Here is a 27,633-nt window from a genome sequence, read left to right as displayed (position 1 = left end):
GGGGCTCGGGCCGAGCGCGGTGGGACCCCGCTGAATCCACCGGGAGCCACCGCATCCTCAGGGCGCTGCGGGGCGGGGAGGCGAACACTGGGGCCGCCCGCTGGCGGCCGAGGGGAAGCGGCGGCACCTCGAGAGGGGCGCCGGCTCCGCCCCGTGGGCAGGGGGGCGTGGGGCTGCTCTCGGCCGCGGCGGCGGGGACGGCGGTGGCGGCAGCGGCGGGGTCCGCGTTGGCCGCCGGCGGGGACCCAGTGCTGCCCCGCCGCGCCCGCCCGCCCCATCGCACGCTGTTGTCATGGAGGAGCCAAGATGGCGGCGCTGGCCTACACCGGGGGCAAGCGGGAGATCAACTACTACTTCAGCGTGAGGAGCGCCAAGGCGCTGGCGCTGGGCGCCGTCCTGCTCCTCACCGCCTGCCACGCCGCCTCCCGCCGCTACCGAGGTGAGGGGGCGGCCGCGGGCGCTCCGCGGGGGACCGCGGCTGCCGGACAGGGGAGGCGGAGTCCCGGTGGAACCCCGGCGGAGCCCGGGAGCCGCGGCCGTGCAGGGAGGGCGAAGGGTCCCTCCGCCCGGGGCAGCCGGGGCGGTCTGGGCAGCGTGGCGCGGCGGGTCGCTGCCTGCCGAGGGACGCGACCCTGGGCGACAGCGGGGACCCGGCCCGCGGGGCCCCGCGGGCCCGGCCTGGGGGTCGCCGCAGGCCCCGCCGGTCTGGCGAGGCCCCGCGGAGTGAGGGGGGCGAGCGGGGCTGTGGCTGTGCGGTGTTTGCGCTGAGAGCTCGCCGCAGCTCCGGGGGCCCGGCCTGCGGCAGGTGAAGCTGCAGGGGTAGAGGGTGACTTCTTCCCTGTCACTTGTTTCTGTACGGCATGATTAATGGCCAGTTACCTGGCAATTAGTGGTTAAAGTCTTAATTGGTACGAGATCTGGTATATGTTGTTTCACTCTTTGAACCATCGCCTCAAACATAACGAAACCGGTGGATGAAGCGCAGTAAAGCGCCGTTTGGTTTCACGTGTTGTCGGTGGCTGTGGACAAGCTCTGGGCACCGGGCGAGTTTGTGTCCCTTGTGTCCCTGCGCCTCGGTTACGGGGCGCCGGCAGCTCTGCTCGTTCCTCCTCGCTGGGTTGTTTTGGCCCTGAAGCAGAGAAACTTGGCGCGATCCGTAAATGCAAATGCAGCCGCTGAAGGATATATTTACTTGTTTCTGTGTCATGCTGAGAAATGTGGTATGTTTTTGTGGGTAAATGAAAAAGTTGATCTGTAGGGAGATGACCGCGGCTCTGTTTGTTGTCGCACAACTGGTGTCGTGTTCTAACACTTGGCTGCCAGCATTCATGGGAGACAGGGCTGAGCGAGGCAGTTCATTGTGGAAATGGAAAAAGGGGTAGGGATCTCTGTGTTTACAATTCCCTAGATTCACCCTCTAGCTGGCATGTCGGTAAGTCTGATGAACTGACTAGTATTAAATTGGAAGATTTGGAAGCATTTACTGAATTCTAGAGTAGATCAAGCATGAGGTAATTGAACTTGCCTGTTGTGCAGGCACAAGTCACAAAACTAGACAGAAGCATGGTGCAAATTTTTAAAGAGGGAAGACTAAGCAAATGGGGACTGACATATCAAGCAGGTTACAAGGAAAATAAAATATGCATAATTTCAGTATATTCTGTGAGAGTTGATGTGGAGGGGTGAGTCTTGGGTTGCAAAATGGTGATAATCTGCTGGCTCTTATTTAAATTGATATAGTCAGTACGAATTGTTACAAACCTTTAAAGTTTTTTCACCTAAGGCTTTTAGTTTCTTGAAGCAATTAAAGGGTAAGGAAAAGGTTTTCCCAGAAGTGTTTAAAAGGTAGGAGGACATGGAGTCATAGTGAAAATAGACTTACCAATTTGGGCTTCTGTGAACATAAAATGTTCAAAAGAGAAGTTTAGAAAAGGAAGGTGGGAAAATTACAGCAGATGAATTTTTAGGATAGATAAAAGCAGAGTTTCTCTAATCAAAAAGATCATTCTGCAGACCTGCAGTGATATCAAACCGTTGAAATTCAGCAAATGCCACAGTACTTTTGACAAGTAATGAGAAAACTGGAGGTTTTCACTGATAGTGCACAACTAAAGCTCACTGGCACCTCACTCATTCTCAGTGATGTTCTCATTCTTAGTAGTGGTATGATGGAACTTGGAAAGTTCTGTCATAAGTGGAAAAGAGCAGCATAAATGGCAGAAGAATAAAACAGCTTCTCTCTGATAAATAATAAACTAAAATTCTGTAGCCTGGACAGAAACCTAGAAACTTCTTAGTGTTCTCAAATGTCAGGAATTATTGCGGGAAGTGAATTGATTTTTACTGTGCCATCACACAAAAAGTATCAACTGACAAATGAAATTAGGTAATACATTTTAAATGATCACAAGAAAGCACTTTCTTTTACACATAAGACATTTTACACCAAGATTTTTATATCAAAATATTCCAGAAAGGGTTATTATGATTTCCCGAGGGTTTTTGAGGTAGGGCTGCAAGCAGGTTCAAAGAAGCCAGGCTGTGTCACGTAAGTGATTGCTGTGTTTGTTGTGCTTTTACACTTCCCCTTTTGTCTGATTGTCATTGCACAGAGAGGTTTTAGCTAATTTTGGCCACAGCCATGCCAGTACATATTATAGATCGGAGCAGCCCAGCCTACTTCCAGTTAAACTTGCTGTGTAAAATTTACTTGTATGGAAAAATGCTGAACTGGGGATGTGGAAGGTCAGATTTATGTTCAGGAAGACTGTTGTATTTAGGGGTCACCTACATTTTTTCACAAAAGAATGTGAAAAAAGAGAAGGTACAGGCTGTCTTTAATTTGTGAAGAGTTAAGTGGGTTGAATGTTTACATACTATCCAGTGAAGTTAATGCTTTGAGGTTTTCAGCTGTTTTATTTCAAAGGTACAGTCCTAAACTGTTTTGGAAATAAGAATTTATTTAAAATTTTGCATTCTTAAAATCAACAGTTGTAGACTCTGTTTAAAACTACATTTTTTACTTTGAGTAATAGAGAGCAATTGAATTTCCAGCTCTTTGAGAGTATGTATTTTAGAGAAAGCTTTGTGAAACGGTCTGCTCTGGTGCCAAATGAAGACTTTGAGATTTCACAATTTCAATTGAATAATCATGATTTTGAGGAATGATAAATTAGAATAATGAACATAAAAAAATTCAGAAAAATTTTATACTTTGTATAACTATAATGTTGTGTATCTAAGTGAGCATAAAACAATGTGTTGGAAGGATAATTTACACAAAGAAAGAATTTAAAAAGAATGGTCTGTGGTTTGTGTATACATTGGCACTTGAAATTCTTTTTCTTGGGTTTTGGGTTGGTTTTTTTGGTTGAGTTTTTTTGTTTGGTTGGTTTTTTATTTTAAGATCTCATTGATGGTTAAGAAGAAGTTGTAGTGTATTAAAATGAGCATAGTTTTTGGCTGCTATTTCACCTGCTAAATCCAGAGTTGAGTTTTCTGGAGGCACTGTCTGGTTTGTAACCTCCTCTCTACTGCTGTTTTGGTTTTGTTTTATTCCCCTCCCTCATCTTCTCCCCTTATTTTCTACAATTATGTTTAAAGGAGGATATCAAACTTCAGTAATAGCCTGAATGGATTTCAGGAGCTTTCTAATGTTGCTCAGGGCAGTAGTGAGGTAATCAGTACCTGAAGTTGGGAAAGAAGGCATAACCCCTTGACATGCAATTTTGTCTCTCTGTTTGAAATGTATGAAATGTGTGATGTTTGGAATATTACTTCAGTGAGTGTACTGTGGGCTGAAGGATTGATCCATTCAGGGGCAGTTATTGGGGTGGGAATGCCATGGAGTAGAGAGGTACAGATCTTGACTTATATATAAGGACATCCTCTACTCTTGAAACTTTGATTGAGAAAGAAGGGATAGCGGGCTACAAATCATGATAGACTTCAGTCCAAACTGCCTTGTCCCATTGAAGAACCAGGGAGTGCCCCAAGTAAATCTAGTAGAAACTGTATTTCAAATAAAGGCAGATAATTCTTCAAACATCAGCTCTGGATATAGAAAACTCTAGAAGGACTCTGTGGGTGCAAAGGACATGCAGTTGAAGACTGCATGTCCTTTTCACTAAATCCTTGGAATGAACATAGTTGGGAGAATATTAGGCAAGAATATAATGTTTATTTGCCCTCTCCTAATTTATCTCTGAGCATCTGCTTTTCGTCCCTGTTGAAGATGGAATACTGGGCTAGACTGGTCTGACCATGAATAACTGTTCTGATTTTCTTTCACATCTTTCTCAGCAAGTTAATGGATGTCAGAGGGAGTCTGATTAGTGGTGGATATTCTTTTACAAAGTTCACTCTTGCATCACTTCAATACATCTCCTAGTTGTCATTATCTGAAAAGTGGAGGACTTCATATCAGTAATAACTCTAAACCACCTCATTATCAAACTTATGTTGCTTTTGATTAGTTGGGGTTTTTTTTATTATTCCAGACAGTTTCATTTTTTATGCAACTTGCTTGACATTATAGTTTGCATGAGTTTTCAAGTCTGAGAATCAGAGAAAATTGTGTTGCTCGTAAACCAAGGTATGAGTTGAGCTTAATGAAGTGAAGGTTTCAGAGAAAGTTTTAGGTATGGGCAGTGGTACATTGTTTCTGCCCAAGCTACAACAAGTCCCTACCACTTCATTCACAACCTGTTTGTCAGTGCTCAGAAATGCCAAGTATGACAAAAATGTTGGAGAGCAACTTCTCTTGCAATGAATGGGTTCAGTTGTGTTCAGTTATAAAGCAGCAGAATCTGACATGGCGTTGGGAAGATAACAGTCACTGATTTCATAACTGAGATATTTGAAATTTAACATGACCTGGAACATCAGCACCTGTAAAGTGATTAATCTTAATTAGCATACAGCTTATTGATTGGAAGAGATAAGTGCAGTTCAGATTGATCAGCAAATTGATGTGTAAATGTTTGGATTTTTTGGGGGTTTTTTTGTGTATTAACCCATATCACCTGTTCTAAGGTGACCACATGACCATGACCAGATGTCTTGCAAACCTTGTAATGAGTTTTGTGTTCCATACAAGATGCTGTGTATGTGATTCTGTGTAGAAGATTACTTTATTCAACAGTTGTATTCTTTAATTTTATATTAGTGTATTTGGGATAGTAGACAGCAGAGTGGATTGGCATCTCTTAAAGGAAATGCCATTCTAAGTCACAGCATCTTTCTGACAACAGAAGTGGGATCACTAACATTTTGTGGCTAGGGGTTGGATTTACAGAGCAGTATTGTATAATGAGTGAGAAGGCAGCTTGCAGAAACTTGTGCAAGATGTATTTACAATCAGTTAAATTTGTTTGCTGCTGTTGATTATTTCAATTTCTGTTTTTCAAATGTTGTCATATTATTTTTTATAATGGCAACAGGGCTATGTTTTACATTTTATGTGTCTGAATACTAATCTTAATATAACATTTCAAAGGTGGTGATACATGTGAGTATCTTCTGTCCAGTGGGAGATTTCTTGGAGAAAAAGTATGGCAACCTCACAGTTGTATGATGCATAAGTATAAAAATAGGTAAGGAAACTCATGTCTTCTGTTCATCTGTAAATAAGCAAGATTGTTGTTTGACTGCAGCTGTAGTAATTGCTGTAATTGTAGGAATAACATAATCCATTGTTCACTTTATATCTGATTCTCTAGGCTTTCAAAAATGTGCATTTATGAGAAAGAAGTCTTTTCCAAGTACTTTATCTGTGTCTACAGTGTTTACCATAGTTGTATTTCTGTATAAAAATAAAAATAAATATTGGTGATGGAGATACTGGCACAAGTTATGGAGAGCCACATGAGGCTGCATATATCACTCTCAGATTGCTGACTTTATGTGTCAAATTGCAAGTAAAAATATCCCAAATAAAATTGCCTATCACTTTTTTCACTTCCTAGTAAGAGAACTTTTTTTTTTTAGAGTTATGCTGTATATTACCATTTTGAAACAACTGTATTTGTAGCACACATAATAGGAAAACCTGCTTTTTTGTTTGCCTAATCACATTAGCAGGAGAGTTCATTTTTAATTCTATTCAAATTGCAATAAATTGTTTATTAATTCAGCATGTTAAAAAAAATTATCATGCCTTAGAGCTGGATGTAATGTTTAGAATTATCTATATAGCTCTGTAGATTTTGAGAATACTTCTAAGATACGTATTTTCTGTAATGTTGCTGTTTTGTTTTACAGTGAAGCAAAAAATTGCCTCATAGACAAACATGTTGTGTTTATAGGAGATTCTAGAATTCGACAGCTGTTCTATTCATTCATAAAACTGATAAATCCTCAAGTCAAAGAAGAGGGAATTAAGGTGAGATAGCTTGTTTTGGTGATTGATTTTTTGTTTCTTTCTTCCCAATTTACCTCATAACTCTTGTCTGAACTTCAAAAAATCAAATTATACTGTTTGCTGGTCTCACCATATGAAAGGAGAAGCACAGAAAGGTCTTTTGAAGAAGAACAAGACTAGACCAAAATAATTATTTGGGTACAAGTGATAGGCAATGAGATAATTGCGAATCTGAGAAGAGAACTGGAAGCTCAAGAGAAAGCTTGCAGCAGCCTCGGAATAAATTAATGAAGCTGACTTGTCCCATAGCAATTTGTGCTTCGTATTTGGTTTCTTGATGAGAAAATGATTGCTCCTTTGTGTGTTTTTAAATAGTAGTAATTCATGCCTTCTAATTTGTCATTTAAAATGTCAGTTAAATTGCTGATCTAATCTGTTCATAAAAGTCCTTGGGGCAATGACAGATTTCCAGGTCTAACTTGAAGCTGAAACTAAAAATATCTTCAGGTCTTACCTTCTTTTTGATCACTGATGAAGAGCTGTCTGAATTTTATAACATTAAGTATGTAAACTGCAGCCAGATGGAAGGAGGAAGAAAGGATTTAGGTGTATTTGCTGAACAAAATGCTGATTTCTTTTGCTCTGTGATACTTCTTGGGCACATATCTTCATAGATTTATGTACATACGTGATAGAAAAGGCACCTTTCAACAGTACATAAGATTTGTCAATAATTTAGTAATTCTGTCACTTAGAAGTACAAGGTGGCAGCTTGTCCAGCATGCAGCATGCAATCACTTGTCAAAACAAGATGTCTGATTGATCCAAGAACTCTGGTTTTCTTAGTCAATTGGTTAGGTCTCTCTTGCTGCCCAAAAGTAATGGTGAGATAATAGAGTGCTGTAATTGATTTTGAGTTGAGAGTATTTTTTGTCAAGTGTTACTGAAATCAAGATCTCAGTTTGAAGAAGAGAAGTACACTTGCTCTTAGGGATCAGTACCAAAATTAATACTGTAATTTACAATTTTAAAGGAGTATTGTGAATGCATATCTGACTCATTCCTTTCTGATTTACAGTTTTCACTCAGAAAATTTAATAATGCATTATAGATTTTATTTCTGCCTGAGACTATTTTCTTTTATTCTTTAATTAAAACTGTGTTGGTTGTCTTGTGTAAAGGAGATGGGCAGATGAAAAGGAAGGCTGGAAAAAGGCAGTGTAAGAAAAGAAAGAGGAAAAGTCATAAGTTTTTCTTATGTTGGGAAGCTAAATTTAGGAAAACATTTGATGCCTTTGTAACAGAGTGAGCAGAAAGCATTTCAGACTTTGTTGGCTAGATTGCTTCCAGGAAAAAGAACGGTTTATTTTAGTGGCTTGTTTTATCAAGAAAGCAACATAAATATTTTATGTGAGTACACTGACAAGTTTATACAAGAAAAATCCTTTCCACTGAAGATACATATTGTGTGAGAGCAAGTTAGCATAGGTATGTAAATATTTTGTTTTCGTTCTGAAAGTTTTTCTTACTTTGTTTTCTTTGTTTTGGGGTTTTTTGACAGCATGGAAATATCCCATTTGAAGATAAATCTGCTTCAATTAAAGTGGTAAGTTTTTATGTAGTGTTAAATTGCAAACCATAATCGTGTTATTATTGCATACAATATAGTTGAAAATGCTGTCAGAGCTGAGAAGTTAAAAGAAGGTTAAGACCATCAACATTCTTTATAAATATTTCACAGATGTTTCACAGTGCATCTTAACATACTGTTATTTTAAGAGAATTTGGCATGGAGTACTTGTATTGTGGTTTAGTTTTGGGCATGAGCTCTGGTACTATGTATAATTTATGTCAGATCTTACAATTTGGCCTTTCCAAGCATACCTTTTGCCAGGAAGTTTACTCTTTTTGTGCTGTAAAAATATATATCTGGGTCTCCTTGGATTGGTAATTTAATTGCCATTGAGTTTTCTATGCTATCTCAACAGGTATTCCTTCCACTGTTTTTGCATGGAGAAATAAGCACAGTGTTGATTATAATGGGGATATTTAAAGAAAGAAAACAGAGTACTTGGGGCTAGTTTTTCTGAAGGACTCTGTTCTCCTCTGCCCTGGCAATGGAGATGCTGTCGTCAATATCTTTCTTTGCTTCACATGACAGCCGTCAGCAGTGCTGGCATTGTGCTAGTCATGTATTTATTTATGCCCTGAAGAAAACTCATTCTCTATTCACCAAAACCAAAGAAGCACTGTGTTTGCTGAGCTGTCTGAATGTGGGTTTTCAGTACTTGTTTGTGTACATGGTTAAGATTTAGGGTACAGAATAACGTTTTGGGGTGGTAAGCCCATGGCAATGTAAGCATGTGCTGACCTACTCTGTTGGTGTTCACAGCATGTTCCTGTGTTTGTGCTGTAGCTAGCACTTACTGGTAAGCTGTGGAATGGGTTGTTTCAGGAGTCAATTCAGCCAAAAAGTCACTTTGTAGGATTCCTTTCCAATCAAGTCCATCGCGGGGTTATCTGAATGCTGGAAAAGATGGGATAGAACACAAGGCAGGAGGAAGGGGCTGATGCAGTGTGATTTGCGTTGGGCTAGCCTGACAGGGTCACATCTTCAAAACTCCTTAACCACAAAGATTTGAGATGGCACGTCTGGGCTTTTGGGAGATGTCTGATAGTTAATGTATTTCCAGTCTGCTGCTTCCTTGTTTTGATGCTCTTCAACATTATTGGCATGGTAGCTGAATTTCCATATTTAGACTGGCTGTGACCCAGTAATCCAAATGTGGAAAATACTTGACCATCAAAAGAGAAAATTACTGGGAACAAGTGGAGAGTTTAATTTTGCCCTTTCTAGTCATCACAGTAACTCTTCTGTCCTTCAGCCACTGTAGAGGACTGCATGATTGTTCGCAGGTTCCACAGCCAAATAATGACTTGGGAGTACTCACGGGAGCTACCAAAATGTAACAATCCAGAGGAGTGGAAGATAGAGATTTCCTCTCTGCTGATAGTGTTTCAGCATTCTGTTACAAAGTTTCCTCACAATAGTTTCTGCATGTGTAGTCCCTGCCATTTCCCTTCAACATGTATTTTTAGACTATTCTATAGTGCTGTCCTGAGGAGTAACTAAATGCTAGGAAGTCGTGGCTTTCCCTGGGAGACATAAAAGCACTAGTCTAGACTGTCCTTCTAGATGAAAGCTGGGCACTGCTCCTGGCATCTAAAAGAATTGTTAGGTTTTGATTTTGTTTGAAAATTATGATTTCATGCTATCAATTTTAAGCTGTGGAACAAAGAAAATCTGCTGGTAAGGATGTGGAAAACTAAGTTCTAATAAGTTATAAATGTGACCTTTTGTGGATTTATCCCTGATTTCAGTAGAAACTCAAGGACATCTCATTTAACAGACATTTAAAAAATACCTTCTTGGTGAAATTCTGACTCCTGAACTACAAATAAAAATTTGGTTTTTATGAGGAAAAAGTTTTGTGGATTTGTTGGCTTCTTCTCTTTTTTTTCTTTGCTTTCTGTTTTCCATGCTGGAGTAAGATATCAGGCTTTTCATGCTAATTATAAGGAAATCACACTCTGAGTAAAATGTTTTTCCTTTAGAATTGAATTGATGGCAATTAGTTTGGTTTTTTGCACTTTTTGGTTTTAGTCTACTGATTGTCTTGTAAGCTTGCAGAATAACTGCCTTTTTTTTTACAGGATTTTCTGTGGTATCCAGAAGTTAATGGCTCTATGAGGCAACGTATCAAATCTTGGACTGAGGTTTGTTTTAAGAGATCTATAATTTCACTTTAGAGTGGTGAAGGGGGGATGTTTACTGGTGTATATGTTTCTGGGTATCTCCTGGTCTTCCAAGGATGGTATCACTTGGACCTTAAAAACCCCTAAGCAAACTAGAAAAAACCTACTTCATAGGAACAAGTTAATTAATACTATTAAGAGCTAAAAGAATTTCAGTCTGGTTTGGCATTTTACTTCCTCTGTGGCTGCAATGACTCCACTTTAATGTAACCAAATATTTTGATCCATTAGTCCATTTCAACTTGAGATATTTTATGATTCTATGATGTTATGTTTATATGTTAATTTGAGCATTTCAGAGTGAAGGGCAAAGATAATTTGCAAAGTCAAGAATTCTTTGATTTTATTTTTTTTCAATATCTCCCTCAATTAGCATGCTAATTATTTTATATATTTCAATTATGCTGCAGGCTGCCGTGTTGTTCTGTATGTAACTCTGACAAGTAATGCATTTACAGATTGGCAGCTAATTTTTTCTTGTTTCTTCCTTTGTTGACCTTTCAATAGCCTGGAGTTACTTAGTAGTAGCTCGCAGTGATTATTTTGCTATTCTGTTGATCATTCTTGCACAAGACTTCCCATCAGGACAGCTGAAGTTATCATTTGGTTTTCTTTTTATGTGGTTAATACAAAAAATTGAGAGCTGCTGGTTTTCCTTGCTGTGCTGGCATAAAGTGGTACTGAGGTACTTAGGACTGTTTGTTTCCTTGTGCTCTTTTGTTTGAGTACACTGACCCTTGTCTTTGTCCTACACAGAACTGTCACAACCTCTGGGGTGACAATGGTCAATGCAGCAGCTCTAACAGATGTTTGACAATGCTGAGACTGAGATAAATAGTTCAAAAGTGTGATCTATGGTTTATTTGACCTTAGGAGAAGATGTTTAAATATATTTTAAAGAGAGCTTGTGCTGCTAAATTGATCAGGATTATAGGTGCTTATTGATGCTTCATGCTTCTGTAGATTATATTATATGAATTTTGTTATGTATCTTGCATATATCAGATGTATGTTCTCTGCAATATATCTGCAATCTACTCTTTTGTAGCCATTAGCTGATAGGCCAGTGAGTCACAGTTAATGAAGATATGAGTCGTAATATAATTTAAGAATATTTTAAAACCAATTCCTTTCTTTGTTTGTTTCTTAGGGTTCTGTGGCAAAACCTCATATAATTGTAGTAGGAGCTGCCACGGTAAGTTGTACATATATAGGGGATTTTAGAGAAGTAGGAAGTTCTTATAGGATAACTTTTAATATTCTCAAGTTGGTTACATGATCAAGTTGTTAAACACAGTTGAGAGTAAAATATCTATTCTCAGTGAATTCGTTGTTACAAAAAGTAGTTTTAAAATACCAGGTATGCTTTATTATACCTGTTTGATGTACAGTACTTGCTTTTTCTCAGCAATACTGGTTAATAAGCATTAATTTGCTTTAACCTAGCTAATAAAATGGATTTGGTTAAAAAAAGATTTTTAATTTTAAAAGTTGAAGTATTTGCATACTAACTGAAGTGTATTTTTAATACACCTTTTTTGGTCACAAAATTCTACTTTTGAGCATGGCCCAGTGTGGGATGGTCTCTTTCACCACACATATTTCTTTAAAAAAAAAAAAAAATATGTATATATATATATATATATAGGTAAAAATCATAAATTTACATGGATAGTTCACCAACTAAAGAGGTTGGAGTTCTAGATCTTGTTGCACTGGAAGATTCCACCACTGATATGCATTGCAGCATCACAGAAAACAGTGCTGACAAGTACCAGAAGAGGTGTCCTGACCCATCAGTTTGCCACCAGGCAGGATATTTCTACCTGTGTTGTACTTGGCAAGAGTCAACCAATTCTTTAAAACTTCCAGGGGTGGAATTCAGCAGGCGCCCCTAATTAGTCTGTTCTAGTAACAAAGTCGAATCAAACAAATGCTCATCTCATTATTTGCACATTTAATGTCCCTTACTTCCAAATATTTGGGAATTGGAATTTGGAAAGAGTTAGCTAATTTATTTTCATAGGAGCTGAAATGTAAAGGGGGGTAAATGTGTTGCATTTAAAACAAAATCCTTCAAAAGCAGTGTGTTTTACAGACAGTTGAGGCACTCTACCAGTCTGGAAACTTGTGGGCATGCCCATCTAAGGATGAACTCCCTCAATTTTAAGAGGAGGTTGTGTGTGTATGTAGCCTTCCACACATTTCCTGAGGCGTCAAAATTTCTCCTTTTCTTTTAAGTGAACCCCTAAGTTCCCTTCCTCTTTAGGATCCACATAAATATTTGAGCTTTAGGAATTGTACTAAGCCTAGAATATAATTTCTCAGTCTGAGACTGTATCATTTATTACTAGGATGGGTATAGAAAATGCCATTATATATGGATAATGTTCTGGCAGGCAAAAGGTCAGGTTGCAGAACTGCAGGACACTGAGCTAAATAATTCCCTATACTCATAGGTATATATTAGCCATAGCTTGTTGCCTTTTGTGGACAGCAGGAGATAGAAACTAGAAACTAACAATATGCAGGGGAGGCTCTGCTCTTTTTAATACTAGCATATTTATACAAAACATTTAATATTAGATATAGAGTTGAACAAAGATAAACAGTCTCTCTTTTAAGGGACTTCCAAAAACATAAAATCTTCAAAAATCAGACATATCAGCAACCTCACCATAGCTGACACTGGTGTGGTAACCTGCCACTAGATTAACCTGGTGTGTGCTCTTGGACTTCGTTGCATTTGAAATTTATCTATATCTTTAACTTAGCTCTTGGGTTGGTCATGCTACTTCAGCCTGGACATGTCTGTCTTAAGATGGCAACTGCATAATGGTTTATAAATAGTAGTCCTGTAAGCTGGAGGAGCTCCAGCTCATACAAAAGTCAGTTGCTTTCTTATTTTGGGAAGAGGAGCTTCTCTGAGAATATGACTACCATGCTCTTCTTAATTCCTGACTTCCTGTTGTATGGAATATGCTGCTTTAACTGTCTGTTAAATACTGTTGGTGTTTCAAATTAAGTAATTAGCTGCTAGGAGAAACTCCTTCTTTTTTTCCAGTGTGAGTTCTCAGAGCAGTTGTAAATTATTTGGTTTCATGAAGTATTAATTTATATTGAATAATATTTTCAGGAAGCGCAATAATCAGTGTACTTGTCTTATGATGAAATTTTTATCTGGCTATTTAGAGATAAATAGGGTTTGTTACATTTAGGCTAATTGTTATGGTTTTGCTTTTTTTAGTTTTGACTAAGTCAGTAGAGATACCATAACACTTTAAAAAAAAAGCTGCCTCCATTTTTCATACAGTGTGGGAAATAATTTTCAAAAGTTAGGAGGAATTCTTGAGTGGCTATAGCATTCTCCCAGGGATTTCCTGTAGAACATTAAACCAGAAATTAAAATGGCTCTTGTTTGGTTTTTGAGGGTTTTTTCCCCCTTTGTGGATATCTGCAAAACAGATGGAAATATTGGAACTTGATACCACCATCTAGTTTTGTTTGCATGCATCTATTGCTGTAGTCAGTCTAGAGTGGAATTGGTTGAACTGGCCAAGATTTTTTGATAACAAGAGTGGCTTTGTTACTTCATTGTTGGATAAAGCCAGGAGACTTTGAATTAAAACATCTTGTGTAGTTTAATTTATGAAAAGTCAAACATACACATAAGTTGAATGTTAAATATTCTGTATTTGGATGATGAGATTGAATGTAATTATCTGTCTGGACAGCTGCTTGGTCCGATAGAATTTTTTTAGCACTTTTGAATATGAAACTGAAGAAATCTAGCTGTATTGAAATAATGAAAAATAGCTACAAATGGAGCAAGGGAATCAATTAATTAAGGGTCCTCAGACACACTTGTTCTGAATTTATTTCTTTTTTTCTCCAGTGGTCTATCAAGATTCACAATGGCAGCAACGAAGCTCTTGCACAATATAAAATCAATATCACTTCAATTGCACCTCTTTTGGAAAAATTAGCAATAAGTAGTGATGTTTACTGGGTCTTACAAGGTAAAGTAATGAACAGTAGGTAACAATTTTTAACCTCACTGTCTGTTGAATCATTATGTTGTGGGATATGGAAAACTTAATCCATACTGCTTACTTGCAGTTGGTTGGTTGAGCTTCAGTCTCTCCTTTCTTGCAGTTGTAACTAAGCTGATACCTGAATAGCTGCTACTACTGATAGAGATTTCAAAGCTCTAGGAGGAAAAAACTTTTGCCTTATGAACTCTTAATTCTTTGTTAGCTTACTCTCAGACTCAACATGCCAGGTCTGTTCTCCCTGTGCTGTGCTCCATACATACCTCCTGGGAGTCAAGAGCACAGGTGCACACAACAGCAATATTCCTGTGGTTTTGTTGAACTGAATTTTCAGATTATATAAATAATAGAAGAGGTTGAACAAATGCATCCTCTGTGTGTGTCTAGAATGGGCACACTCTTGAGAATATAGAGAATTTAAGTCCCTAGAATGAAACTTGTTTCTCTACACTGTGATGAGAAATCACGGCTCACAATAAGTTAATGAGATTTTTATTATGGCACCAAACTTACATTGTTTTGCTTTTCTTCAATAAAACTAAAACATTACCCTGGAACTGAGCAATGAGCTCATAGGTAGAAGGTTCTCTTGGTTTCTCTGCCACAGGACACACCATTTTAGATTGTCATCACCTTAGTTAGAAACATAGGCAGATTTTGAGCCCTGTTAGCAGTATACCCAGCTGTACCCTTACAGTCAAAACCAAGTTCCTATCAAAAGATGGTTCTAGAGGTAAATCTGAATCAACAAATCAGTCTCCCATTCCTTTCAAAACCATGTTTATTTATACCAGAAGCAGTTACCTGTCAGACTTGTCCCACCATGGTACTGCGAGGGACCTAGTTCATTTACGTAATCTCTGAGCTCTTTAGCAGCCCAAGTGGGAGGAGAAGCGGTCTGTACAGAGTTGTCAAGATATTGGTTATCCAAATATAGGCATGAGGTACCTAAAGTAAGTTAATCTGCATCTCACAGAGTGTGTCACAGCAGGAGCTCTTCACAGGAGCTTAAAGAACTCTGGGTGACCTTTTGATCTAGAACCCCATATCGCTTTCTTTTAAGCTTTACATAATTTCTGAATCCTGTAGGCAGTTATATCGACCTTTTTTTCTGTAAAAGTGAGATTCTGCCATAAGTTAAACTGCAATCAACAGGAGCAAATGGAATATGTTTATGACCTATGAGAACGAAGGAGCTGTTTTTTGGGTTTTTTTTCACAGAAGAAAAGAGGGTTTGAGAAAGTTTGGGGCTTTTTTTTTTCATATGGGTGGTTTTTTTGGTTTTTTTTTTTTTTTTTTTGTTTTTTTTTTTTTTTTTTTTTTTTTTTTCATATGTCTATTCTGACTTCCTTTGGAGTCTTTTCTTGGGTGACTTCATTGCTGAGAGAAAGCTTAAGCAGCTCTGCACTTTAGCATTATCTGCTTTTCCTGGATTCAGAGACATTAAACAAGCATTCATGTCTGGACAGGGCTTTCTAACCTACAACTGCATATGCATTAATAGGGAATGGTGATAAGAACATTTCGTGATAAACAGCTCTGGTAACTGTAGCAGTCATTTATTCCTTGCTGTACATTTTTTCTGCACAATTAAACAATTGTGACCTCTTAGATGAAAGTAGCCCATGCAACTTGAGCTACTTATCATTGATAAGTATAAAATTAATGTGTTTATTCTTTGTCCTTTGAAATTCAGATCCTGTTTATGAAGATATGCTGAGTGAAAGTCGGAAAATGATCACTAATGAGAAAATAGATGCTTATAATGAAGCAGCTGTTCGTATTCTGAACAGCAGCTCCCGAAATTCCAAAGCTAAAGTTAAAGTGTTCAGTGTATCAAAATTGATAGCACAAGAAACTATCATGAAGTCTGCAGATGGCCTGCATCTCCCTGAATCAAGCAGAGATACTGTAAGTGTTTTTATCACTGGTCAACATTAAAAGTATTAATAGTAAAACAAGATCTGAAGTGAATGTTCTGAAACTGCAAACAGTATGGATGTAATGAGGACTGCTTTCGTCGGGGAATTTTGTTCAGAAAATTCCAGTGGGTGGTAGTGCAGTCAGTTTTATAGGCATTTAAAAAAACATAATAGCAAACACATTAGTGCATAACTATTTTAAAATACTGTTAATCCACTAGATCTTTTAGATCCTGAGTGGAAACTCCATGCTTTCATGTGTATGAATGAGTTAGGGTGGTAATGACTTGTGAAGCAGTGCTAAGAAGTAAGTCTTAAAATTCTATGTGTCCAGAAAATTTGGTTTGGTAAGGAGCATGAAGAAGCCAACGAACACACAGTATAGATCTCCCTGGTTGCATGGAGTGCCTCTGACTTTATTTCATCTCTTTTACTAACCAGTATGTATATGCATATACATATGAGCCTGCCCTTTTTGTGAAAGAGCTTTCCTATTATGTCACTTCTGGTGTCACTGGATGAAATACATGTCATTTTACCGCATGTTTCAGTCTGACTGTCATGTTTTAGATACTTGCATTACTCTGCCCCTTTAGAACCCAAGTTTATGAGCTATTTTTCATTTACAGACCTTCTACAGCCAGTAGAGAACCCTCCTGTTCTAAGATTAGCCATTTTTGCTTACCTCTAGAAGTTAAAGTATTTTTTGTTTGGAAGAAGTGTTTTGACTCGGCTGTTGAATGCAACTGGGTATATGGTGGGACTGTAAGATTTTATTTTTGTAATGATAAGGGAGAACTGCATGTCTGATGTCAGCACATGATGCAGAAGAAAATTTATTTTGATGGAAATGTTATCTTTTTTTTTTTTTTTTTTTTTTTTTACAGAATGCAATGATTCTTATGAATGTCTACTGCAATAAAATAATGAAGCCCATTGATGGCTCCTGCTGCCAGCCTCAGCCTCCTCTCACTCTGATACAGAAGATAGCTTTCTGTTTCTTTACTTTGTCCATTTTTGGATATTTAATTATCACCTTAATTCATCGGAATAATTATCGGAAGAACAAATCATGCACTGATTTGGAAAGTGGAGAGGAGAAGAAACCTGCCATCAGCACACCTAACGTTTCTACTTTAGAGATGCTCTTACACTGCTTTTGCAAACTTGGTCTAATCATGACCTATTTTTATCTGTGTGACAGAGCAAATCTTTTCATGAAGGAAAATAAATTTTACACACATTCATCTTTCTTCATACCAATCGTCTATATCTTGGTTTTGGGGGTATTTTATACTGAAAATACCAAAGAGGTAATGATCACCTTGATATTCTGCTTAAAATGTTGTTTCCCGAGATGTATGTAAAATAACCAATTTCTAAGTATTCAAGGTTAATTTTTCAAAGTCAGTATAACTGACCTGCAAAAAATGCCATCTCAAGCAGTATAATGTCTGCATAGAATTAGATGCAAAGGCTGTTTGAAGGCATATGGATGTCACCACTTTAGTCATTCTCACTCTTTCAAACGGGGATTGATCAGAGCTCAGCTAAAAGAGAATTTAGATCATGTTAAATCTTTGCCCACTAGACAAGACTTTTACAGTTGAGACACATTTACCCATAAGGTGGTTTATTGTTTGAACTTTTTCTCCTCATTTTGTAGATGTTCCTTGTTCTTTTTGGAATAGCAACACTCTTGTTTTGTTTTGCATTAGACTAAAGTGTTAAATAGAGAACAGACTGATGAATGGAAGGGCTGGATGCAACTTGTTATTTTGATTTATCATATCTCTGGAGCAAGCACTGTAAGTGATTTGAATTTCTTTTTCTTTTAGGGGGAATGCAGTTTGGGTGTGTTATTTCAAAAGAAAGTGTAAATGGGCATTAGAACTGAATAGATGAATGAATCAATAAATGTTTCTGGTTTTTCTGTAGTTTTAAACATGGCATTAGCAGAGTTCGTTTTTGTCTCTAATTGTAGATTTGACTGATAAAAACATTATATACATTACTTGACCAGTAAAAAAAGTGTTTCCTCTGTATAAAATATTACATTAATTTATTTTTAATTGCTAGCAACTTGAAACTGTTGAAGGTGAGCTTTCAAAGAGCCCTCCTTAAGTCTCTCATAACTAGTAATAGAATATGGCAAGTGTAGAGCAATAAATAGAAAAAACTGATTTTAACATCAAAGATTAGGACACCAAAAGAGCTTAGTAAGAAACAGAGCAATGTACCACAGTACTTCTTCTCTTAGTTAAATCTGATTTACTGTGATGCAGAAATAGAATAAAAGAGAGGGGCAAAAAGAAAGCCAAAAACATTTACATGGACATTTATAGAAGGTACTTTATTTTTCTCAACAGTTTTTGCCTGTGTACATGCACATTCGAGTTCTGGTTGCTGCGTATCTGTTTCAAACAGGTTATGGGCACTTCTCATATTTTTGGCTAAAAGGGGACTTTGGTGTATACAGAGTGTGTCAGGTAAGAATATCTGCCTACTATTTTTATAAATAAATTTGTCAGATAGGAAAATATCCATAATATATCCATACCCTCTAAATAATGTGATATCAGATCACTTAACCAAGGTTTAAACAATAAAAATGGCTGTTCTATGTAATCTGAGCTGTTTAATTGGTAGTGTTTATCTAATACAAATTTAAACCACATAAATGATACTTACAATGTAAAAAATGCAAATGTGTACACTCCGAAATTGCAAGATAACTATTTTTTAATAAATAGCAATCCACATTCAGTTGCAGTAGCAATTTACAGTATATAGCAATATGTAAGTAATGAGCCAGGTGGGCTTCCAAAGACAGTGTATTGTATGTTTATTAATAAGAAAAATAATTTTCACACCATAACAACACTGTACAAGATACCTGGTTTTGTGGCTTTACTCCTAGGTTTTGCAGCATGTGCTGTAGCACTTGAGTTTTTTTTTCTTATACATTTCTTTTATTGCTATTAAGTCTTACATTGTGCTGTTACTCAGGTCATTGTGCTTGTTAAACATACATTTACAGCCTGGTGATGACATTACCCTGAGCTAGTCTTAGTATCTTATGGGGGTGAAAAAAGAGAGACATTAACAGCATTCAGCAACTAGAGCACTTGGTCCCCAGCCTGGGAAATAATCAGATAGGGTTAATATTTTTTTCATTGCAATCTCTAGCCAAGCAGGTCGGAGTAGGACAGATCCAGAACCACATAATCAGCCTGCAGTCTTACATTGCCTTGCTGATGTTCCCTGTGCTACTTTATCTGTGTTTCAATGTAAAACAGGTATAGGCATAGACATAGATATTTTTGTACAGTGCTAAAGGAACATGTCCTCATCTTTCTCAGTTTTGCCTCCCAGTTTACATATCCTCTGTTTTCTCTCCTCTGACACCCCCCAGGTTTTATTTCGTCTCAATTTCTTGGTTGTGGTACTGTGCATAGTGATGGACCGACCTTACCAATTCTACTATTTTGTGCCATTAGTCACTGTCTGGTTTATGGTCATTTATGCCACCTTAGCTGTATGGCCTCAGATTGTCCAGAAGAAAGCAAATGGTAAGATTTCTTTTTTTCTTTCTGCTATAAAACATGTATGTTATTACAATGCTAATCATACACAAATGGCATCATTAGTAGATCTCAGTCTCTTTGTTAGTCAAAATATGCTAAACAGCTGCTCACAGAAATACAGTTTGTCATAGGTGAATTGGGTCCGTTGAAAAACATAACAGCTGATGACTAAACTCTGCCTCTGGTTACAGTCAGATTAGAATACTTTTGAATAGGTTTTGATCATCAGGAATGTGTTTTACAAGAATTGTAATTTTACTGGATGGAAATAAAACCATAGGTTGCACTGTCTGTGCTTGCTGGGGCTGGGGCAGTGTCTGTCGTGTGAACAGGGAGTAGTGTGAACAGGGAGTGTTTAGACTTTCTCATTCTGTGTTGCCAAGGTGTCTGTCCATCTTGAGCACCAATTCTGCCTTAGCTGGCCAAATAAGAACATGGGGCTTGCTATCCTAGTATCTTGGATTAAATGAGCTATTAGAAGTATGTCTTGTGGTACAAATATTTAAAATAGAAATTGAAGTTAAATCCCAGTTTGTGTTGCAGTTCATTAAAAAGCTGTAAAGCATGTGATAAATGCTTATTATTGAATTTGCCTAAATTAGAACTAAAACTTTGAGAGCCTTAAATCCTCATTCCCTATTGATGGAGGAAAATCCCCATTTCAAATATATACCAGGAATAGATGCTGCAAAAATACACTTAAGGAGTAGTTTTACAAGATAGCTCGAAAGCAAATATCTTCAATTTAATTTTTTTTTTCCTACAAAGGCACTTCTCTTTCAGAAATTACTGTTGTGTACTTCAGAGCAATAGTGTACTGTGAAACTAGAAAATCTTTCAATGATAACTTTCAGTTTTTTATGATCCTGTTTACAGCTGCCAATTTATATGGTAGGAAGGGGCAATGATCTCTGTTGCAATGCTGAGGTTTTGGTAGAGTTTAGTATCAGTTTACAGCTTTGAGGAGTAGTTTCTCAGGCTTGTTTCAAGAAGATACTTGTTCTTAATGACCTGCAGTTGAACTTTGGAGTAAAACTGGTATCTCAAAGTTTAATAATATTTACTCGTTTCCCATGACAAAAAGCAGGGGTTTTTATGTATATATTTATTTACACTCACCTAGAATAGGGACTGCCTGTGCAGAGTGTTTGGGAAAGCAGAGTTTTAAACCAGTGTTTCTGTTTGAACACCTAAATTCTCTGCTTTATGTAGTTTGTCCCAGTCTTAGACATGAGGCTTAGTTTAGGCTTAATAGCTTTTTAGTTGCTGTGAATGTTTATTTTAATGGCCTAAAGTAAAATTTAAATGTAGATAGTGATAAAATATTGCTGGAAATGTTTGAACATTTATTTATGAATGGATCTATTGCAAAGCATAGCTACACTAAATAATTGGCAGTTATTACTTAATGTGTCCTGGGATTTGGTATTGAAAAATTAATGACAGTATAATGATTAATTTATTTCTTCCTCAGGGAACTGCCTGTGGCACTTTGGTTTACTGCTGAAACTGATTTGCTTACTGACATGTATATATTTTCTGTCATATTCTCAGGTTTGTAAATCCTGGCTGTATTTATCCTTAATGACCTAAGAGTATATTATTACCTGTCTCTACTTTTTGATGTGCTCATAACTTGTGTATTTGCTGCAGTATCATAAATACAGAAGAAAAAAAAAAAAGATCCTTTTGATTTCTTCTCATATTTGAATTGGTTTGGGTGCTGGAAAAACCCACAACTCTGTGTCTTACTCATTGGTTTGTTATGTTTAACATATTTTCAATGTACTACTGTGAATGTAGTGAATACGAGGGCCTGTGCTTTGGGTTTGGGGTGGGGTTTTTTATGTGCTTAGAGTTTCTGGGTTTTGCTAGCATATGGGAATGCATATGGTGATATGGTGATAATGGAGTTCTGTGTCTCTTAGAGACCTAGAGTTGGCTTTGATACCACATCAAAAGATTGGTTCTCAGGCTAAGTTAGTGTCTCCCTGCATGCTGTAAGTACAGCTGGCAGAAGTCAGGGCAGAGTTTGTCTCTCCGATCTTACAGGGGAGTTGTGTGGTTTTAATCCCTCACTGGTTTTCAGCCTGTTGAACTGTAGTCTTGGAGTGCATATTCCTGATCACAGCCTGTTAGTGGTTAGTGGATCTCTCCCTGTGAGGAGCACTACAAAATGGAAGGTGTGCAAATACCCTAAAGGGAGGCAAAACTCAACTCAAACTCTCTCTCACGCTAAAGGGAGGCAAAACTCAACTCAAACTGTCTCTCATGTGAAGAAGTTTTTGGGTTTGTTTTTTGGTTTTTGGGTTGTTTTGTTTTGGTTTTTTTTTTTTGGTTGTTTGGTTGTTGTTTTTTTGGGCTTTTTTGGGGGGGCTTTTTTTGTTGTTTTTTTTTTTTTTTAATGGGGGAGACTTCTGGGGAATCCTGTTGTTTTTCTAGTGCCATGTAGCTGTTGAAATAAGGGTAGAATAATATTAAACATGTTATTGATTTAAATTTAGTAAATACAGTTGACATCAGTGTTAATGCTTTTTCCATGTTTGTCTTTTACAGGGTGCATTTGAGAAGATATTTTCATTCTGGCCATTGTCCAAGTGTTTTGAACTGAATGGGAATGTTTATGAATGGTGGTTTAGGTGGAAGCTAGATCGCTACGTATGTAACATTTGCATAAATTTTTACTTGTCTTTTAAATGTATGTTTTAATTTGTGGGAAGAGGGAGGGTTGTTTTTCTTCCCTCCAGAGAAAACATTAGTTTCCCCAGTGTTTAATAAAAAACAAAGCTGCACTCACTTTAGTACTGCAAATGTCTATCAAAGCCTTAATTAAAAGATGGACGTTGATTTATTTCCTTCTAGATTTAAAAAAAAATGAAGTATCAAGTATCCTAGATCTGTCTTTTCTCAAAAATTTTACTGTGAAAATTTAACACTTGTAGCATTTCAGGCTGTTGAAAGACAGGGAAAATTACTGTGGTACCTTTCTTAATAATACTTTTTGGAAGTTGTATCAGTTAAGGATATATTTCTTTTAATGTAACATATGAAACATTAAAATCAGGGTCTTGGTGCCCAAACCAGACCACTCTTGCACGTATTTTTAAATTGTTTTCCAAGCACTGGGAAAGTGCTTTCCTTGCAGTTATTGACTCTGCAATGTGGGCGAGTAGAACAGGGAGACAGGTCTTTTTTCCTTTCCTTCTTGGCAAAGGTGAGTGGAGTTTCTACGACGGAAGCCTTTAAGTGCTGAACTTGCCCTTAACGGGATCAGCGCCACCTGTGTCCCCCGGGAGGCACAGTCTGGGTGGCAGAGCGTTGTCACACCCGGGCTGGCAGCAGCAGCACACCCTGCCCGGCAGCCTGCGCTCACTGCTGGGTTCTGTGGGCACTGTGGGTTGGGTGGTGCTGATGAAGAGCAGAGCTCAAAATAAGTACAGAGGACAAGCACTGTGCAGACCTGAAATGGCCTCGTGTTGCCAGCTGATGAGAACTTGGCATAAGATTGTAAAACACTCTGTTGAAGAATTGTCTGTGAGAGAGGGAAGCACTTGTCCTGCTTCTTCAATGTTTTTACCTGCCAGTTTGGGAGAAAGCCACAGACTTGTGGTTTTTCCCCAGAGAAAGCCTTTTCAGTGGTGGCATAGATTGCAGAGGGGATAGTAGGTACTTGAAAACTTCTTGAAATTTAATTGTCTTGTCTTTAATGCTCTCTGAAGCATTAGTAAAGGATCTTTATTTGTAGGTTTTGAGTTGAGTTAGAAATGCAGTCTGTGACTGTCTCATGTCATAAAACCAGAAAGTCTGGTTTCATTTGCTTCAGTAAATCTGGGAAAGGACCTTTTAAAACATAGCTTTAAAACTACTTTCTCTGGTAGCATTTCTAGTAAGAGTTTATACCTGAAGTACTTGTAAAAGCCATGAAATATTAATTTCGTTCTGTTTGTCTTTTACAGGTGGTTTTTCATGGGATGCTCTTTGCTTTTATTTATCTGGCATTGCAGAAGCAACAGATGATATCAGAAGGAAAAGGAGATCCTCTTTTCTCCCACAGAGTTTCAAATGTTTTATTATTTATTTCAGTTGTGTCCTTTTTGGTAAGTATCTATTATAACCTAGTATAATCAGGTTTGTAAGTATCTGAAAAATAGGTTTTCTGACGTTGTTTAGTCAGTATTATCTAACAAACCTCGAAAAATCAGATCTTTATTTGGAAGTATTTTAGCTGGGTTTTTCTGTACCTATCTACTCACTAAAAATATTTTGTGTTCAGTCAGATTTGGATGAAAACATCATTACTCTTTCAGTTCATTTCAAAGCTTAAAAGAAAATTGGATCATAAAAATAACATGATAGATTACACAGCTCTTATTTCCACACTTGATTGCTTGTCTATTGTTGATGAAAAAAGTTGTATTAAGAATTATTCATGAGATAAGTATTCATTAGTTGCAAAGAAGAATTTGAGAGAAACACAAAGGTTAAGTCATGTCTTTTTTTTTCTGTTATGTCCTACATCTTAGTGAACCAACTAATGCTAAAACAATTCAAAATATCATACTCTTGTTTAATTTTTAAATGTACATGTAATTGCTACACAGACTAATTTTTTAATATCTTTTAGACCTACTCTATTTGGGCTAGTAGCTGTAAAAACAAGACAGAGTGCAATGAGCTACATCCTTCTGTTTCTGTGGTGCAGGTAATTATTAGTCCTTTTGAGTACTGTGATGGAATCTAGTCTGTTCTTATTTGAGCTTTTTAAAAAATTGTTTTAAAATATATTTGTGCTTTTTCATGGAATGTCAGATATTGAGCTTCATTCCCATGTCTGAAAGTGAAAAAGAGTTTAGCAACTCTTCGTTGCTTAGTCAGTTTTTCATTGCCTTTAAGCACTGAAATTGCACACTGTGATTGTGGTTTTGATTTATCTGGATGTCCTTAGTGTAGGTTTCATATACACCATTCAAGTCCAAAGCCAACTTTTAACTAGTTGCATAGCAGTGGTAAAGAAGAAAGCTGTGGAAGAGAAGAAAGGTGTAAAAAAGCAGGAGTGTTTGGAGGTATTAGTGTAGGGAGCAACCTGTGGGACCCTGTAGTCACTTCCAGGCAGAGAAGAGGTGGGCCACAGAGCCCTGCAGGTGGTTTTCTTAAATTTAGATGTTCCTCTTGCTGTGTCCCCTGCCCCACTATACCCCAGCTGTCTCATTCTGTGCCCTGTTTCTTTTCTTATTCTTTTGTCCTGCTCTCTTGAGGGACAGCAAGAGTGATTTAATTTTTTAATATTGTTTTGTTCATCTTGACACCCTCTCTTTAAAAACTGAGGGTTAACTCAAATTTGTGGCCACGTTTATTTTAGGCTGGCATGGTTTTACATGTTTTGTGACCATGCCTAGGAGGCATGTAGTAACATCTGTCAGCATCAAGGCCGTGATTCTACTGGAGATGTGAATGTCACCTGCTGTGCTGTAGGCATTTGTGTACAATATTTTTAGTTTCAATACCTACTTTGTTAAGTATAAACTGCATGGATTTTTTTAAACCAGGTTTGGTTTATATTTTTATTAGCTTCTAAATAAATTTTAATGCATGATGCCCTTCACTTAGTGCATTGAAAATGGATACACTTTTTATGTGTTTGTTTGGCTTGTCATCCACAGTCACTTTCTTTGTTTTACCTTTTTTTTAAAAAAAAAAACAAAACAAAACAAAGATTTTAGCTTTCATCCTCATCAGGAACATTCCCGGATATGTCCGATCTGTGTATAGCTCATTCTTCGCCTGGTTCGGCAAAATTTCTTTAGAGGTAAGTAGAATGACCAGAAGTACAGTGAACTAAAACGTAGAAATGCAAGGTGGTGGTAGGTGGTTATTGTCTAGATTGGACTATAACACAGAGAAAACATTTATTGGCCTACTAAATGCCATGTTGTCATGTTTGACCTTTTTTAGCATCATGGCTTTTGTTGCACTTAAAATTCATGGCTGAAATAGCAGTCTCACAGTAGCAGGCTTAATTCTTGTGCTGTTTTAGGGAATGGGGTGATTTAAGGTGGTGGGAGTGAGGATAAAACACTAGAGTATGCTGTGAGGTTTATGCAGTTGGAAGATAAAAATTTAGGCCAGTTGAAGAATTTGCATGAATTTTACTTACTATTGTAAGAACAGTTATAAATGTGTTTGTCCTAGAAAGCTTTTTGTGACTAATAAAGAAATTCACCATTTCAAATAAACCCCTTTATAATGTAAATGTTACCTGTTCCATTTAGTGTATATTTTGAAACAGTAGGAATTCTCTTGCTTCTCATTTTATTTGCTGTTTAGTGATATTAAATGAGACATTTTATTGTATTACTAAAATACATTTCTAGGAGAAACTCATTGCAATACAGTATATATGGGGTACAGGATTTTGTGGGTTTTTAAAAGGATCACATTTCACTCTTCCAGTTCCTGGTAGGCTTTAGGTGCTGATCAGCTCCAGGGAGCTGCGCATTCATCAGCAGGTGAAGCACTCTCTCTTATTTGCCAGCATGTCAGTTCAGACCCTCACCAGAGAGACAGTAACTGAGGGAGGCAGATTCTTCCCTGCTCTGGTGGAATGTATCCAATGCTCCCCTGAACTGTATTTGGTTAAGGGCCAAGCAAACACCCTGTGATTTAACAAGCTCATGTTTTTGTTCTGTAACAAAGACATGTGGAAAACAGCTTTCAACTTAAGCAAAAGTTTGTCAGTTGATGCAATAGTAGTAATTCTATGGGTTTTAGTTAAGTAAAAATATTTACATATATAAGTAGTGCTAAACACTTTTTTTTTTTCTTTTAGCTCTTCATTTGCCAATACCATATTTGGCTGGCAGCAGACACAAAGGGGATCTTGGTGCTCATTCCTGGATATCCAATGTTTAATGTTCTTGTCAGCACTTTCATATTTGTGTGCGTGGCACATGAGATTTCTCAGATCACTAATGATCTAGCACAGATTGTGGTTCCTAAAGATAACTCAACTCTCCTGAAAAGGTTGCTATGCATAGTTGGATTTTTTTGTGGACTACACTTCTTCTCAGCAATGCAAGATCAGTCAAGGCATTAACTTGGAAACTTTCTTCAGGTTTACTTTGTGTCTGCCTGAACAAAAATTCTCAACTGGAGGTACAAGAAGACATTTAAATTAAGCGTGTGGAAAATGTATATAGCGGAAATGTACATATTTTGTGTGGAAATAGCCTTCTCAAATAATCTGAGAAACAAGAGTGCACTGTACAGAATTGCATGTGAAAACGAGTCCTTTCTACTGGATGTTTGTTTCTGTTTACATATCTGTTGAAACGAGACGCGAAGCAGTGCAGCGGTCGAGCGGTATCATGGGCACATCACGGGCCTCAGGCGGCGCTGGGCGAGCCCAGGGCGAGGGGCTGCGCTGTTCTGCTGCTGCCACACGGAGCACGCACCGCCCGCCTGCCGGGGAGCGCAGCCAGCAGAGGCAGCACAGCAGAGCCGAGCCTCCGGCAGCGCCGCCGGGCAGCCAGAGCGGGGCAGGGCTCTGAGCAAAGCGGTAACTTGCTGGTTGGAAACAGTGCGGGGTGGAAATAGTAATGCACGTTAGATGAAACCCTGGGCATGTGGAAGTAGAAAGTAATCATCAATTCAGTGGTTGAAGATTATATACAAGTTTACATAATACTTTGTGAGGGGTTTTTTTAGAAATTTAAGATGTGCTCAGCAAATATGGTGAATTCTGAGTCGAAATTTTTTTATAAAGAGAATTTGGGTTTTCTTCCTAAAATTGTTTGTTTTTTCATAAACTTTTCGCTAATTCATTTAACTGTATGTCGTTCTGTGTACAATCCCAGTGAACAAAAAATGAAAATTCATACTCAGTTCAAACTTCATAC

At 37.8% G+C, this 27,633-nt stretch overlaps 1 protein-coding gene across 1 annotated transcript; it reads left to right on the top strand.

Annotated features, from left to right (window-relative positions):
• Window positions 1–150: 150 nt before the first annotated feature.
• Window positions 151–27,610, top strand: CASD1 (CAS1 domain containing 1). The gene is made up of 18 exons (XM_041408765.1): window positions 151–439; window positions 5,498–5,594; window positions 6,262–6,382; window positions 7,923–7,967; window positions 10,076–10,138; window positions 11,328–11,372; window positions 14,073–14,196; window positions 15,926–16,140; window positions 17,039–17,464; window positions 17,870–17,959; window positions 18,521–18,640; window positions 19,567–19,723; window positions 21,213–21,292; window positions 22,295–22,396; window positions 23,695–23,835; window positions 24,363–24,440; window positions 25,452–25,544; window positions 26,565–27,610. The coding sequence occupies exons 1-18, from the start codon at window positions 307–309 to the stop codon at window positions 26,829–26,831; spliced, it is 2,397 nt and encodes a 798-aa protein (XP_041264699.1). The 5' UTR covers window positions 151–306; the 3' UTR covers window positions 26,832–27,610.
• The last annotated feature ends 23 nt before the right edge of the window (window positions 27,611–27,633 follow it).

The sequence above is a fragment of the Onychostruthus taczanowskii genome, unplaced genomic scaffold (genome assembly GCF_017590055.1).
Source record: "Onychostruthus taczanowskii isolate IOZ18803 unplaced genomic scaffold, ASM1759005v1 scaffold3, whole genome shotgun sequence".
NCBI lineage: Eukaryota > Metazoa > Chordata > Aves > Passeriformes > Passeridae > Onychostruthus > Onychostruthus taczanowskii.
The sequence above is the reverse complement of the archived record's forward strand: the minus strand, read 5'-3'. Positions and strand labels throughout refer to the sequence as shown.

What these genes read in the sequence shown, in the direction of transcription:
- CASD1 (XM_041408765.1), top strand. Translation starts at nt 307, where the DNA reads ATGGCGGCGCTGGCCTACACCGGGGGCAAGCGGGAGATCAACTACTAC. An exon ending in TGTTTACTGGGTCTTACAAG is followed by an intron (nt 14,197 to 15,925) that starts GTAAAGTAATGA and finishes TTTGAAATTCAG; the next exon opens with ATCCTGTTTATGAAGATATG. An exon ending in TTTCAGTTGTGTCCTTTTTG is followed by an intron (nt 23,836 to 24,362) that starts GTAAGTATCTAT and finishes AATATCTTTTAG; the next exon opens with ACCTACTCTATTTGGGCTAG.